The following is a 15269-nucleotide window of genomic DNA, read 5'->3' as shown; positions in this document are numbered from 1 at the left end:
AATGTATATGAAAAAATTAAAGTTGTAATATTGTAAGTATAAACATGTAAATCAAATAAATGCTGTGTATACATATTGACAAATATAATATAGAGTATATAGAAAAAGGCCGCCATAGCCTAGTGGTCAGGCGCATTGGTACATAAGTACACGTGCCTTGAGTGACCGGGGTTCAAGCCCGTGACTGCTGAATACAGTGCTGTTTCTTGTATTCTGTGTATCTTGTAAACTCCTCTGACTGTTTGGTCGTCCCGAAGTATAAACAGAAAATTTATTTATTTATTTATTTAGTAGTCAGATTAAAGTATAATGGAAAGTGTGTGCAAATAGGTGTCAGCTCTCCACATTTATGACAAAAAAATCTGTTATTGACACATCCTAATATACTAAAAATTTCTTTTCTCACAAAAGAATAAATACAGTAAAACTACAGTTTTGCCATTAAATTCCAAATTTTTACGACAATTCTATGAAATTATGCTTAATTTTGTTAATCATTTCTAGTTACAGAATTGTCTGTCAGGTGTTGCTAGCTGCAACATATTTTTGCATTAAATATGTGGAGTGTGTGAAACAATTTCTTACATCTTACAGAGTACAAGAACTCCCCGACTTACGCAAATTCGACTTTACGTTAGTTTTTGCAGCCCAGTGCAAACTGAAAAAAAAAAAAAAAAAAAAAAATGAAAACGTATTTTGCATCTGTAGGGATAAATGGAAGTATTGTGAAAACATTGTAATGTGAACCCAATAACATATTTGTGTTTTTTTTGTTTTTTTTTGTAATAGTAGTGGCATGTGATGCAAGAAAGCAAGTGTATGCTTAGGCAGCATCAGCCAAAAAAAATCACACCATTCCCTCCAAATGCCTGTCCAGTTCCTCCTTAAATTTATTTAACCTATCAACTTCCACAACAACAGATGGAAGTTTGTTCCAGCAATTAACCACCCGCTGGCTAAAGGCAAATTTCCGCACATCTATTGTACATCTGTCTTTCTTAATTTGAATTTATGCCCCCTTAGGTTTGTAATCTGAACAAGTGGAAGGATCCCATCAGAATTCAGTGTGCTCAACCCATTCAAGGCCTTATTCACCTCAAATTCGTTCCGTCCTTGGAAGTTGAAAATTTCGCTATATTACTAAGCTATTTATCTCTCTAAAAGGTCATATTTATAATGGAAATTGCACTACACTTTCATCGTTATCATACGTTCCCATTATAAGAATCTGTTTTGAACACCTTTGTGATATTTTTCTTAAGCACGTTTCTGGAGGTCACGACTAAAAACCAATAAAACAATTTGCACTTTCCGGTTTATTGGGCTTTTCTGTTACCGCAATCTATTATAAACGGGTAGTAAACTCGATCTTATTGCATTTGCGATACCAATGACTGTAATTCTGTGGGTTTTTACGTTATGGTATTATGGTGAAATGAGTTCCCCTTCACTGAAATCTCCAATCATATAAAAAAACAAATTTTCAGAAACTTCTCTTCATTCCTATTTACATATTACAATGATAAAGGAAAAGGACCAATGGTAAGTGCAAGTGCAGGCAGTGCCAGGAAACGAAACAAAATTGATTTAGAATGAAGATGAAAATGATTAAGAAGTACGAAGCAGGACAAAGTTTTTCATCTATTGCAAGGGAATTAGGTCTCGCTGCTTCAATGGCACCTCTGTAGCCATGTGGGCAGGAGCAGCAGTGCGTAGCACACGCTTCTTGATTAGACCGGGGTTCGAGCCCGCGACCACCAAATACGGAGATGGCAATGGCATTTTGTGAAATTGCATCGGCAATGGCAAGATTTGAGAAGATGGATCCTGACAGCAAATGATTCTTAAAAGTTAACAGAGGGGTGAATTATATGCTTGCTTGCTACAAAGAAATCTATGATGAAAATAAAAAAGCCACCGTCCAGTCATTCATTAATATGTTCTTTCATAAGATTGAGCAGCCGATCCCTTCTAAATCTCCACAGCCCTCAACCTCTGCAGTGGCGTACCTATCAGCTGAAGACGAGTCTGGCAATGATGCTCAAGAGTTTTGTAAAACTTGCTGATGTTATGCCCATCTCCTCCCTTTTTTTTTGTAATTTTATAATTTTGAAATTTTTTAAATTGCACGCTTTTGTAATTTTTCCTGTGCATGAGATAAAAATGTAAGAGTAAATAAGATAAAAATGTAAGGGTAAATTAAATAAAAATTGAAGAAATACAATAAATATTTCTATTCACATGTTCATTGAACATTTCTTTTTTGATTTAATCAATTCAGCAAGTGCTGCACAAGCGGGGGGAAATTACGATTTATGGAAAATGCGCCATGTAGAGTTCCGTGGAATGCAACCCTTACATTAATCGGGGAGTGGCTGTATTAGTTATATTATTAGTTAGATTCATTGTTGAACTTTTTATTTTGTATATGTTGTGTGAAGCTAAATTTGATTTAATAGTGTCCTTCAGTAATATTTGAAATAAATATGATTTAGACTTTAAGAAGACTTGTGCAAGATGTCTTCTTAAACACTAAATCTTCATCTCCGTGTTATATTACAGTTGGAACCAGTATGCCAGTTGGCTAGTGATTAGGCCAAATGTAGAGCCAGTCTGGCTATAGCTTTACTGAAATTTGAAACATCCTTTTGGTGGAGAAGTGCTAATGAAAGACAATAATAATTTACTTATAAATTTTATAATAATACATCTAAGTAATGCTATTTCATTATATAAACATTTAAACTCATCAGTACACAGCATGTATTTTGTTATACTAGTGCCCCTGATATCTGTTTAAAAAAAAAGGTTCCAGAATGCTGTTTCCAACAAATTTCCACCATGAAAGTCTGCTAGTGTCATAAGTGCTGATTGCTTATTTTCATCATTTATCATAGACAATCTCCCTCAGAGCTGTGCTAATCGTGCAGTCATGTTTGGAGATTTGTTTCACTGATAGTGTAACAGCAAAAAAAAAAAAATGTATGTGAAAGAACAAAGAGAGCATATATTGTTATTGAATTGAACTGAATGAGGAGCAAAGAGATAGTGATGGCTTTCAAAATACGCCATTTTCAGTTGTTGTAGATGTAAGTAATAAAAGTGATTCCAAACTATATCCCAATTTGGTGACTTTTTCTTAAAAAATAATAATAATAATTCAAATTGAAAGTGGTTTTCTCTCAGTGCCAGCACTAGAATTGCCTGTACTGGGTACAATTTTCAGTCCAACCTGAAAGTATATGGGATTATCTTAGAAAACTGCATGATATTTATTGTTGATAATGTCCCTGTTATGGTATGCCTAAAAACTGGGGTAGCAGAATATTAAAAAAGGAGATTAAGTACTTCGTGTTAGTAGGCTGTCCTTTTCATCTCATTAATTTGTGTGCTGAAAGGAGGTTGTATGCGTACCTCTGAAAGTGAATAAATATTTGGTAGACATTTATTACGAACCAGAAAGAAATACTAAAAGGAAAGACAGATTGAAAAAGTTTCAATTAATACAAGTTGGTAATCTTTGGACAAATGTTTAACCAGACTGGTGGAGCAGTGGCATCCTTTGACAGGTCTATTTAATATTAGCAAAAATGCCTTGTGCATCAGGGATAAGCATAGTGAAACAAATCTTGTTACCACCAACAAAACATAAAATTATAAAATAAAATTTTATTAAAAATAGGAATAAAAATATAAGTGATAAAAGCAGTATATCTGAACAAAATATACATTAAGAAGCTTTTGGAATAGTGTACCTCTTTATCAGCTTAGAAGACAAGTAGTGTGAAGTACATCACTATGTTCCACAGAGGTTCTATGTGCATGTTAACAAACTAATGCAATCATAAATGGTGAGGAAGTGGGGGGAGACAAAACATCAGCTGTTAGACTCGACAGAAATAAGCCAACATATATTTGCCAAGTTGAAGGCTCGGCATCTTTCATCATGTTGCAAAATAACCGCTTCCATAATAGGGTGTATGCAGGTTTCATGATTGTGATTAATGTTGGACCCCACTACAGCTATATGGAGGGCTTCCAACCAGGAGTGATTACGAGAAAATCATGTGCACAGTCTAAAATTTCAACATTGGAATGTGTTAAAATTAACATGCTGCTTTCCCCCCCCCCCCACCATTCACGATTTGCATTGGTTTTTTTAGCACATGTGTATATGTTGAGCCTCTTTGAAATATATTGATGTACATTGTATAAAGGGGCACATTGCTCTGAAATCTTAATGTATATTTTGTTCTTATTGCTTTCAGTGCTTTATCATTTATCTGTATATATTGTTATTTCTGTTTTTTAATAATCTTGCGTATATTGTATTTTATTTTTACTGTATTTTTAATAAAGTTTTTATTTTGTGCTTTTGTGTCATCAGTAGTTACAAGATTTGTTTCAGTAAGTTTATTTAAAGAAGAGTTTTGAGTGGTAAGAAAAGCCACATGAGCACTTTTCACAGTTACAAAATTGAAAAATACAACAAGCAATCACTAATGAGTGGCAACTCATATCCAAATCCACTTTTGTGATCCCAAAATAAGTTTTGAAAGAAGACAAATTGATGAACTCTTCAAGGGAAAGATCTTTTGAACCACAAACTTCTGGTGTAAGGTGGCAAGCTGATAACTCTAGACAGGTTATCCTCACATGTGCAGAAAGTCCATTCATGTTCCTCTCTTCTAGCTTGGATAAGGCATTTTTTTGTTCTTTTAAATGTTCTGCCAACGTTTGAAATTCTAAACACAATTCTATGATGAGACATACCTCGCATCTGTTTTCTGAGATCATTATGCTTTGATGTATTTAAGAATGGGATGGTCAGTTTGTAAAACCAGCATTTGTTAAATCTTTTCCTTCCATTTTGGAAGTTGATTACCCAAGCAGACTAAATCAGAAGTAAGAAGTCAGTTTAAAAAGTATCCAGATTATGCTCATTATTCATGATTGAGACAACAGAGTGCATTATGACAGAGCATAACATATTTAGACATGGAAAAACAATAAAGAGTTCTATCGAAGTTCTGAGACACTTTAGCATTAGCATTAGCATTAGTAGAGGCATATGATGCAAGAAAGCAAGCTTATTCAGCATCAGCCAAAAAAAAAAAAAAAAAAAACAACCCACTCACTCCCATTTCACCCCTCCGTTCGTTCAAAATACCTGTCCAGTTGAGCTTTAAATTTGTTTAGGCTATCAACTTCAACAACAAGTGATGGAAGTCGGTTCCACCAACCAACCACCCGCTGGCCAAAGGCAAATTTCCGCACATCTATCCGACATCCGTTCTTCCTCAATCTGAATTTATGCCCTCTGAGGTGATTATTCTGAGCAAGATGAAGAATCCCATTGGCATTGAGCATGCTCAAACCATTCAAAGCCTTATACACCTCTATCAGATCACCTCGCCGGTGCCTAGTCTCCAGACTCTGTAATTTGCAAAACTTAAGCCTTTCTTCGTAAGAGCAACCCTTTGTTCCATTCACTAATCTTGTTGCCCTTCTCTGTACCCGTTCCAGCAGCTCTACATCCTTCTTGAAATGAGGCCTCCAGACCTGTATACAGTACTCAAGATGTGGCCTAACCATTGCCTTATACAAGGGAATAATCACCTCCTTATCCCTGCTAGAAAAATTCCTGTATATCATTGACAAGACACCATGAGCTACTCTTGCAGCTCGTCTGCACTGCTCAGAGAACTTCATATCTACCTGCACAATTACCCCCAGGTCCTTTTCATTCTCCACCACTGTCAGTGTAGTACCGCAGAGTTGATACGTTGCTCTGGGGTTACTGTTTCCCATATGTAGTACTTTACATTTGTCAATGTTAAACTTCATTTGCCACCTCTCAGCCCATCTGTTCAACCTTTCCAGATCCTGTTGCAGCAGCATAGCGTCAGTAGTGTCCTTAACAACCCTGCCAACCTTTGTATCATCTGCAAACTTGGACATTAAACTTGATATCCCATCATCAATATCATTCATAAACTAAACACCGAAAACAACAACGGACCCAACACTGAACCCTGAGGAACTCCACTAATAACATTAGTCCACGTTGAGCAGTGTCCATTGATTACCACTTTCTGTCTTCTGCCACTCAACCATCCCCTTATCCATAGCAGCAATTTGCCTCCAATGCCACACTGTTCCAATTTGTGCAGTAGTCTTCCATGTGCAACAGTATCAAAAGCCTTTCTAAGATCCAAATATGTAATATCAAAGTTATTCCCTGCATCCAGTTCTTTTGTGACTACATCATAGTATCCAATCAAATTGGTCAGGCAAGACCTGCCCTTAACAAAACCATGCTGCGTCTGAGCTATAACTGAATTCTTGTCTAGATGATCCTGCAGTGCTTCCTTAACCAGTGCCTCCATTAACTTACCTGGAACAGAAGTTAAACTAACAGGTCTATAATTACTTGTGTCAGCCTTTGATCCTCCTTTGTGAATTGGGGTTACATTTGCACATCTCCAGTCTATGGATACCTCCCCTGAGTCCAAAGAAGCTCTCATAATTATGGCTAAGGGTTTGCTTACTTCCTTTGCTGCCTCCTTTAATATAACTGGATAGATCCCATCCACCCCAGGTGCCTTTTTTATGTTTATCCTCAACAATCTCTCCTCCACTTTCCTCTCAGTTATTACAAAATCATCCAGCTCACTGCCAATGTTTACTTTACCTACATCATTCTCCTTCCTGAACAACTCCTCATGCGTGAATGTAGATGCAAAATACTCGTTTAGATTGTTAGCCACCTGAGCAGGATCCTCAACTGTTGAACCATCAATATCCAGTGGACCAATCTGATTCATCCCTTTCCTTCTCGAATTTAAATATGTAAAGAACTTTTTTCTGTTTTTCTTTGCATCCTTTGCCAAGGATTTTTCGTAGTCTGCCTTTGCCTGCCTAATCTCCTTTGTGACTTGGTTACAGACCAACTTATATCTGTCATAGGCTTCCATGTCACCCATTAATTTGTATGTATCCCATGCATTTTTCTTCTCTGCCACATGTCTCATTAGTTCATCTGACAACCATTTAGGCCTAAATCTTGAACAATATTTCTTAGTTGGTACGTAAAGCCTGGTAGCCTCCAAGATTAGTTCCTTGAATGCTTCCCATTTTGAGTTTGCTGTTGGTAACATCATCAGTTGGTCCCACTGTATAGAATTTAAATACTGTCTCAGACCATCATAGTCGCCTTTACGAAAACAAAAACCCTACCCTTTACCTCTGATGGTAGTTACCTCCTTGAGTAAATCCCACTTCAACACACTGTGATCACTGCCACCTAGTGGTTCATTTATCTGCAGATTCTTAATGCATGAAGAATCACTACTGATAATCAGATCAAGAGTATTGCTCCCTCTTGTTGCCTCACGAACATGCTGATGTAGAAAACAATCATCCAATAAATCCACAAAAGCCTTGCTTACAAAGGAACTGGATGCAAAAAATAATTTTGATATCATATACTTGGATTTCAGGAAAGCTTTTGATACTGTTGCACATGGAAGACTGCTGTACAAATTGGAGTGGTATGTCATCTGTCTTTGTGGAAGTTGATAGCTTAAATAAACTCAAGGAAATGGACAGTCTTTGGAACATATGGATGGGTAAAATGGGAAGGGGTTTTTTTTTTTTTTTTTTTGGCTGATGCTGTATAAGCTTACTTTCTTGCATCATATGCTTATTCGAATGCTAAAGTAATAAATTAATTTATTAGATTTTTAAACAAGTTTTGTATTCTCTTCTGTAATGCAATATCTGTCCAGTTATCCTGGCTAATATGAGAATTGTTTAGATGCAATAGATGAGTATACATGCTGCATAGATGCCTAGAATATACAAATGAAATGCCTTATTTTTATTATATGTTATTTTAAAATTATATAATTTTAAAATAAAACTTTTTATCTCTTAAAATTTGTCATTAATTGCTTTTCTGTCATAAATTGTTGAAAGCCATGAGCATGCCTTTCATAAGCACATTACAGTTTTTATCTTTTGTGATTTTCTTATTTGCAGATGGAAATACTTCACTGCTTTGATCTTAAAATGATTTATTATATTGGGATAATTAATACTTAAATTTCAAATTTACATTTAGTGATATGCTAACTCCTTTTTTTCTTCCTCAGTGGAGTTAGAATTAAAAATTAAATTAAAAACTTTACAGTCCAAAATATTACTAATAGTCTTTAACATCTTATAATTAATGTTATAAAGGAAAAATAACTGAATGCAGTTCACAGCCCATGGCACAGCACCATAGAAAACCCACAGACTTTGGCAGGATCCTTATGTACAACTCTAACCATCCTGTTGGAATAAAAATAGGTGTAGTCCTATTTTTTACTCCAATTTGCTTCCATTGGAAGAGGAGCTTTAAGAGTTTAGGTCCAGCAAAGACTGCTTATGAGAAATCACTGGCTAAGAGAACAAACTACTTGTTCATAGAGAATGGAAAGAAACAAGGAGTTTTTCACATATGTGAATATAAAGAAGAAAAGAAAGAATCAGATCAGACCCTCCTTACACATTAGGTTTGGAAAAGGTTTCGATAACCCAGCTGGCATTGCCAGTGAATTTAGCACATTGATTTTTACAGATGAAAGAGTTTTTTTGTTAAGGGAAACAGGCTGATCGGTGTGTAATTAATTATATTGGGCTTACAGTTGTGCCTAAAGGAAAGTAAGGCCCGTGGAGTTGGTGGCATATACCCAGTAATTTTGAGGGAGGTGGTGAGAGAGAGAGAGAGAGAGAGAGAGAGCATTGAACTATTAAAATTTAATTATGAGGGTATCATTAGACTCAGGTGAGAGATTCTAAAGAAATCTCTTACCTGCATTCATCATTACTAGCTAAGCTACAGAGACTCTCTGGATTGAAGAAAGCAGCTTATGTGACTGGATTAAAGTATAGCTGCATTTATGAAGGTGTTTCAGAAAATAAAATAAAAGAACATCACATGTGAAAAAGTGTTTTGCAGACAGATTTGAATGGGTAATGAGAGAATGTACATTGTATTTCCTTCTTTGACTGCAAAATTGCATCCTTTACATGTTGTTTTGTTGCCCTGTCAGTTGCAACATGACATTACTACTGAAAACATGTCAAACATAGAGGTTTGCAGCATGGCCTAATTTCTGCATATTAAGGGTACCAGACCAAATGTCCCATCACTGAAACAGGTTTAGGTTTGGTGCAGTGCCTTTTGTTAACAGCAGGACAGTTGTTGAAAACAAGCACTGACATGACACAGTGCCCAACGTATCCACTGTGGATGATGTTTGTTACACAAATGCATTAATGGCCTAGTGTGCACAGCATCATTCATAACCTTCTGGGCTAGAGAAAACTTTGTTTGTACTGCATTACAACTTGCAGATAATCACAAACCTTTTCGAATGAGCCTCTCTGTCATTCATTTGAAGCATTATCAACACAAGGAGTATAGTTTCTGCAGCACATTGTTACAGGAGATGAAATGGGTGTATCATATGACACCAGAAACTTAAAAAAAAAAAAAACACATCCATGGTGTGGAAACAATTATATCTTCCATAACTTAGACAATTATAGTAACAATGTGTTTAAATCATAAAGATGTGCTTGTTGATTTCTTTGACCAGAATCACATGCTGTTTCTGTTATAGGTGGTATTTGTTAAAAATAGCTTATTTCTGTAATGATGGTGTCTCTGACACCATCATGCTGTAATGTCCAGGCCACATTTAACTGCATCCTCAACTACACTTTTTTATGCCACTATGATTGGAAGGTTCTGGACCACTTGGCACACAATCCCAGTCTCTCACCCAGTGATTTACATTTCTTTGAACCCCTACAGGAGCACTAACTGGAAAGTGGTTTGCAACCAATGGTAACATGCAGAATGCTGTAATTTCCTGACTAAAGATACTTTCCACTGATTTCTTTTATGCTAAGAAGATGCCTTTGCATCACAGTGGGACAAATGCTTAAATATATGACAACTATGTGGAAAAGTGGTGCGTATCAGTCTTATGTGTGATAGTAATGCTTATTACTTTATTTTTTAAAACATCCTCACATGTTCAGAAAAGCATTTTTCTTACCAGTACCTTTTGCTATATATTTTTTTATTTAAATCATATTTCCTTTATTTTAAATTTATGTATTATTAATTCTTGCAGTGCATTTCTATAAAGTAATTGCTTGCATTTGGAACTGCAGAAAAGTTTACTTGTATAATCAGTGTGTTATGACCTCAGAAATTGTTTTAGCCCTAATTAAAATTACTCAATTTTGTTTAGAAAGCAAGTTCAGTGGGATCTGCTTCCCAGGAAAAAGTTGCTGCCAATAATGCATCTACTCAGATATCAGGGTAAGATACATATACACTGTTATCCTTTAAAAATGTCACTTGGATTTAAATTTTAAAAAATACACTGGTGTTCAAAGAAAGTGCATCACCTAGAAATTTCACATTACTAACCCTTTTTCGCGATGGTATGTTACATTAATGACTAGCATCACAAATAGAAATATAAACAAAAGATATTTATTAATAGTTAAGGCAAAGCTGCGTAATATTTGACAGGTGCTCTCAAAATATTCCAAAATGAGCATTTGCAATCTTTATACATCAGTTTTGGTAAACATGACAGTTGCGGCTGAAATATTATCAGAAGCCCTCAGCTTGCTTCAGTTTTCATTTTGTTTTCCATTTAAAATAATAAAGTTCACCAGGAGCAAACTAATATTTAGTTGAACCGCCTCTGGCCCTGATTACAGCAGCACACCATCAAGGCATTGACAAGATCATTTTCTGAAGATAATCAACTGATAGTCTGTGGTTCCAAACACGAATTATGAAGTTCATGAAGGGTCTTTGGTTTCTTTCTGTCAACTGCAGATTCCACACAATGCCAACAGTTCTCTATAGGATTCAGGTCCAGGCTGTTTTCTGGCCAGCAAAGAGTTGTAATGGACTATGCAGAAATGAAGCTAAACTATGTTGTAATGCAGAAATGAAGCTGAAGTAAGTACAAAAGTGCCTACTTACACTTTTTGCCCGATGACAAGGAGCAGAGTGGTCCTGAAAGATGCAGTTACTTGGCAGATTGAAATGGTCTCTAATGGTTTGCAGCAATTTGCCTTCCAATATAGCCAGAGATCCGTTGGCATTTACAGAACCTTTTATAAACTGCAGGCGACCTACTCCGCGATACAAAATGCCCCCATATCATTTGGCTGGTAGGGAATTTCACTGTAGACACCATAGATGGTATTCTTCACCACATCTACAGTGAATTGTTTGTCTCCCATTAGATCCATGCAGGTTGAATTTCTTCTCATCCAAGAAAATAACTGACTTCCACTGCTCGGGGATGCATTTGACATGCTCCTTACACCAAATTAATTGGGCCTTTTCCATTTTTTGTGTGAGGAGGGGCTTCTTAGAACAACGGACCACAAGTCCATTTTTGAAGAGGGGTCTTCTGACTGTTACTGCACTTGCTATCACTCCTGTATGTTCTTCCCATTCTCTTTTCAGCTCAGACGAAGAAGCTTTACGGTTTTTAAGGCATAAGCACTTCAAAATGCGGTCTGTTTTGGCGTAGAGACTTGCTTGCATCCAGTTCCTTTTTTCCTATCAGCCGAACTAGTATTCTTGAGTTTGGAAAAAAATCGACTCACTATCGACTGATTACAAGACACTCTATAGGCAATATGATGGGAAGAACATCCTTCCTCACATAAAGGTACAATAGCACTCTTTCTTTGTGGCATCAACTGCACATAACTTGACACAAGCAAGGAATGACAGCAACTCTTGCAGACTTTGTTACTCAGCTGTAAGTAGCAGCTAATGCAATATTATATCATCACCTATGCATTTCGATCTTATCTGATGCAATCTGTAAGAAATATTGCCATATACAGTAAGTCCTCGATTTAACGGACTCCAATATAACAGATTTTGGATTTAATAGACCGGACAAATAACAATACAGTAATGTACGAGGGTGGTTCGATAAAGAATCGCCCTGACCTAGAGGCAGAAGTGCTAGCCTGTTGATTCTTGGACTCTTGTAGAGGACTAAAACTTTTGGTTTTAGTCCTTCTCTACATAGCCACCGTGCAGGTTTACACATTTTTCCCATCAATGGATGAGGCTACGAATACTGTTTTTGTAGAAGTGGTTTAGGTTGGTCTTTGAACCATGACTCTGTTGCCAGAAATGAGTGTCTCATCGTCAGGGAAGTGGGTCCCCTGAAGAAATGATTTGAGGGAAGGAAACAAGAAATCCAATGGCGCAAGATCGAGTGAGTGAGCCGGTGGGACAGTATTTCATATCCACAAGTGGCCACTTGTGTTGTTGCAATTTCAGAAGTGTGAACTGGGGCATTGTCTTGAAGCATTCTCACACCTTTGGACACCATGCCACGCCCACATGTTTTGATTTTTCTCCCTTTATTTTGTGAGGAGTAAGTTGGCATAATAGGCACCTGTAATTGTTCTACCTTTCGGCAGGTAATCAGTTATTATTATGCTTTTCTCATCCCAAGACACTGTCAGAAAGACCTTTCCTGCTGTCGCTTGGACCCTTGCCTTCTTGAGGGGGGGGGGGACCACGATGCCGCCATTCCATGGACGGAAAGTAAAATTTCAGGGTCGAAATGGTGTATCCAACTTTTATCCCGAGTGATTAGAAGAGAGAAAAAGTCTTTCTCATTTTTTTGGCACAGGACTAACAACTCTTGTGTTTCTGTTGTCAATCAGCCTACTGGAAACCAGTCAATAATCGGGGAATCCATCTTGCACTCAATTTCCGTAAATGGAGTTGGTCATGAAGGACTGTTTCAACAGAGCCCACACTAATCTTCGCCTCCTGGGACAATTCACGCACAGGTATCCAGTGATCTTCCATGATTAACGACTCCACTTTTATGATCATGCTGTCATCAATGGCTGAATGAGGACGACCTGGAATGGGCTCAGATTCTACTGATGTCCAACCACACCTAAACTGTCTATACTAGTGCTTCACAATGCCTTATGATGGGGCTTCATCCTTATATACAGCAGTCATCTCCTTGTAGATTTCTTTAGGAGATTTCCGCTTCAAGAACAGATACTGAATTACAGCTCTGGCTTCAACTTTGTTCATGATGCTACTTTGTCACACATTCAGCTCTGTAAGAGAAAAACAAATTAAGACACAGGGCTGAAATTTTACACCTTTTAGCACAGAGATATGTATGATGCTACACACAAGATATCATGACTGCGATATATGGAAGTAGGTGAGGACGATTCTTTACTGAACCACCTTCGTACATATTAATCTCGACCATATTATTTTTTTTAGGTTATACAAAACTTTAGTGTTATTATTAATTAAAAATTAATAATAATTGCCTATTTCCATTATTGTTTTGATAATTACCTACTTTTATTTTTATAATCAAATTTAGAAAATTATAGTCAGGAAATTGTTTTTTATTCTTTCTGAAAATGTGTTCAAATAGCTGTTTTCCCAGATAACAGATGAGAGCAGACGGTGACTTGTGAGCTGAACGTGACTCGGGACACTAAACTTCAGATCTACCGACTCACTTTGTTTCGGTCTCAGTCTGCCTCAAGCTATCGTGCGGCCAGGTTGTATACAGAATGTTTCTGTGATTTCTGAATTTTGACTTTATTTATTTATTAAATAATTATGCAATCCTTACAATTTAAAATGGCATCAAGTGATAGAGGAATTAAAAGAAAGTGTGCGAACTTAAATGTGGCACAGAAATTAAGAGCTAATTAAGAAATTAAAATATGGTGTTTTAGTAGCACGTGTTTGTGAAATTTACGGTGTAAAAAAACAAACTGTTTCTAATATCCATAAATCAAAGGCCAAATTGCACATTTTTCTTTAAAATACAGTGTTGACAGCTCTAAATGTGGTTCTACAGAGAGAAGCAGAAAACACATGAAAGTTGCGCAAAATAAAAACTTATTATTATATTACATATTCTTTATTATAATTTAATAATTTTATATTGTACAGTATATATTGTATTAAAGCTTTTTTTACATTAAGAGCAATAAAAAATATCCCCCCTCAGGTTACATTTGATTTAATGGACTTTTGGCATTAACGTACCCCCCTTCCCTATTAGTCCGTTAAATCGAGAGTTTACTGTACTTACGTTTTTCAGATGACAATTACAATTTTAAGGGGTGATGCACTGTCTTTGAACACCAGTGTATATAATATACAGTAGAACCCGGGTGGGTCAAGTGCCTGCCTGGCAACCCAAGTCACAGGTTCGAATCCCGCCTCGGGCATGGATCAGAGTACTGCAAAAACCTTGGGAGGTGCATTATAGCCACAGAAGCCGATATGCCAATAACTAACAAAAAAAAAAAAAAAGAATGCGGATAAGAAATTCCCGCATAAGAGGTGTTCCCCTGTACTAGGTTTGGATTCTTAAATCCCAATTTCAACTCTATATATGTTTTAATGTATTATTTGCCTGTGTAAGAAGTGTCCCAGGTAAAAAGTTTTCCCGCATAAAAAAAGTTCGTGATAAACAATACACATTGCATTATTATAATGGGCGCCTCCGTAGCCAGGTGGGCAGGGCAGCATTGCGTAGCACATGCTTCTTGATCAGGCACCTCCGTAGCCAGGTGGGCAGGGCAGCATTGCGTAGCACATGCTTCTTGATCAGGCACCTCCGTAGCCAGGTGGGAAGGAGCAGCAGTGCGTAGCACACGCTTCTTGATTAGACCGGGGTTCGACCCCATCACCACCAAATACGGAGGATGCGGAAAGGTCAGGGAATGACCACCGCATATCCTGGAGCAATATGGCCTTAGTTGCTAATGCTCCTAAAAAAACAAAAAAAAAAACCAAACCAAAGCTTCTTGATTAGACCAGGGTTCGAGCCCGTGCCCACCAAATACGAAGGATGTGGAAAGGTCAGGGAATGACCACCGCATATCCCGGAGCAATATGGCCTTAGTTGCTAATGCTCCTAAAAAAAAAAACCAAATAACAAAAAAAGTATTATAATGACGTTTTCCCACTTAATACGTTTTTAAATATAGAAATTATTTATTTTTAATATTAAAAAATATTATACAATATAAACATTTGGAAATCAAACAAGTTAGTGCGAAGCATCATTTTAGTTCGTAGTAAACCGCCGAAGTAGGTGAAATAGCATCGTTTCTGTTATATCTCATATTGTGAATTCCTTCACAAG

The 15269-nt window shown here is 36.8% G+C and overlaps 1 protein-coding gene across 1 annotated transcript in view; it reads left to right on the top strand.

Annotated features, from left to right (window-relative positions):
• The window catches only part of LOC150090937 (tRNA endonuclease ANKZF1-like), a 224663-nt gene that overhangs the window by 199846 nt on the left and 9548 nt on the right, over nt 1-15269 (top strand). Inside the window, exon 14 of the mRNA XM_090373536.1 lies at nt 10314-10384. Within this exon, the coding sequence (XP_090229662.1) occupies nt 10314-10384 (71 nt within the window). The remainder of the gene's footprint in view (nt 1-10313; nt 10385-15269) is intronic.

This window comes from Mastigoproctus giganteus, chromosome 1, assembly GCF_048544385.1.
Source record: "Mastigoproctus giganteus isolate SK-2022 chromosome 1, ASM4854438v1, whole genome shotgun sequence".
NCBI classification, from domain to species: domain Eukaryota; kingdom Metazoa; phylum Arthropoda; class Arachnida; order Uropygi; family Thelyphonidae; genus Mastigoproctus; species Mastigoproctus giganteus.
This window is presented reverse-complemented; position numbering and strand designations above follow the sequence as displayed.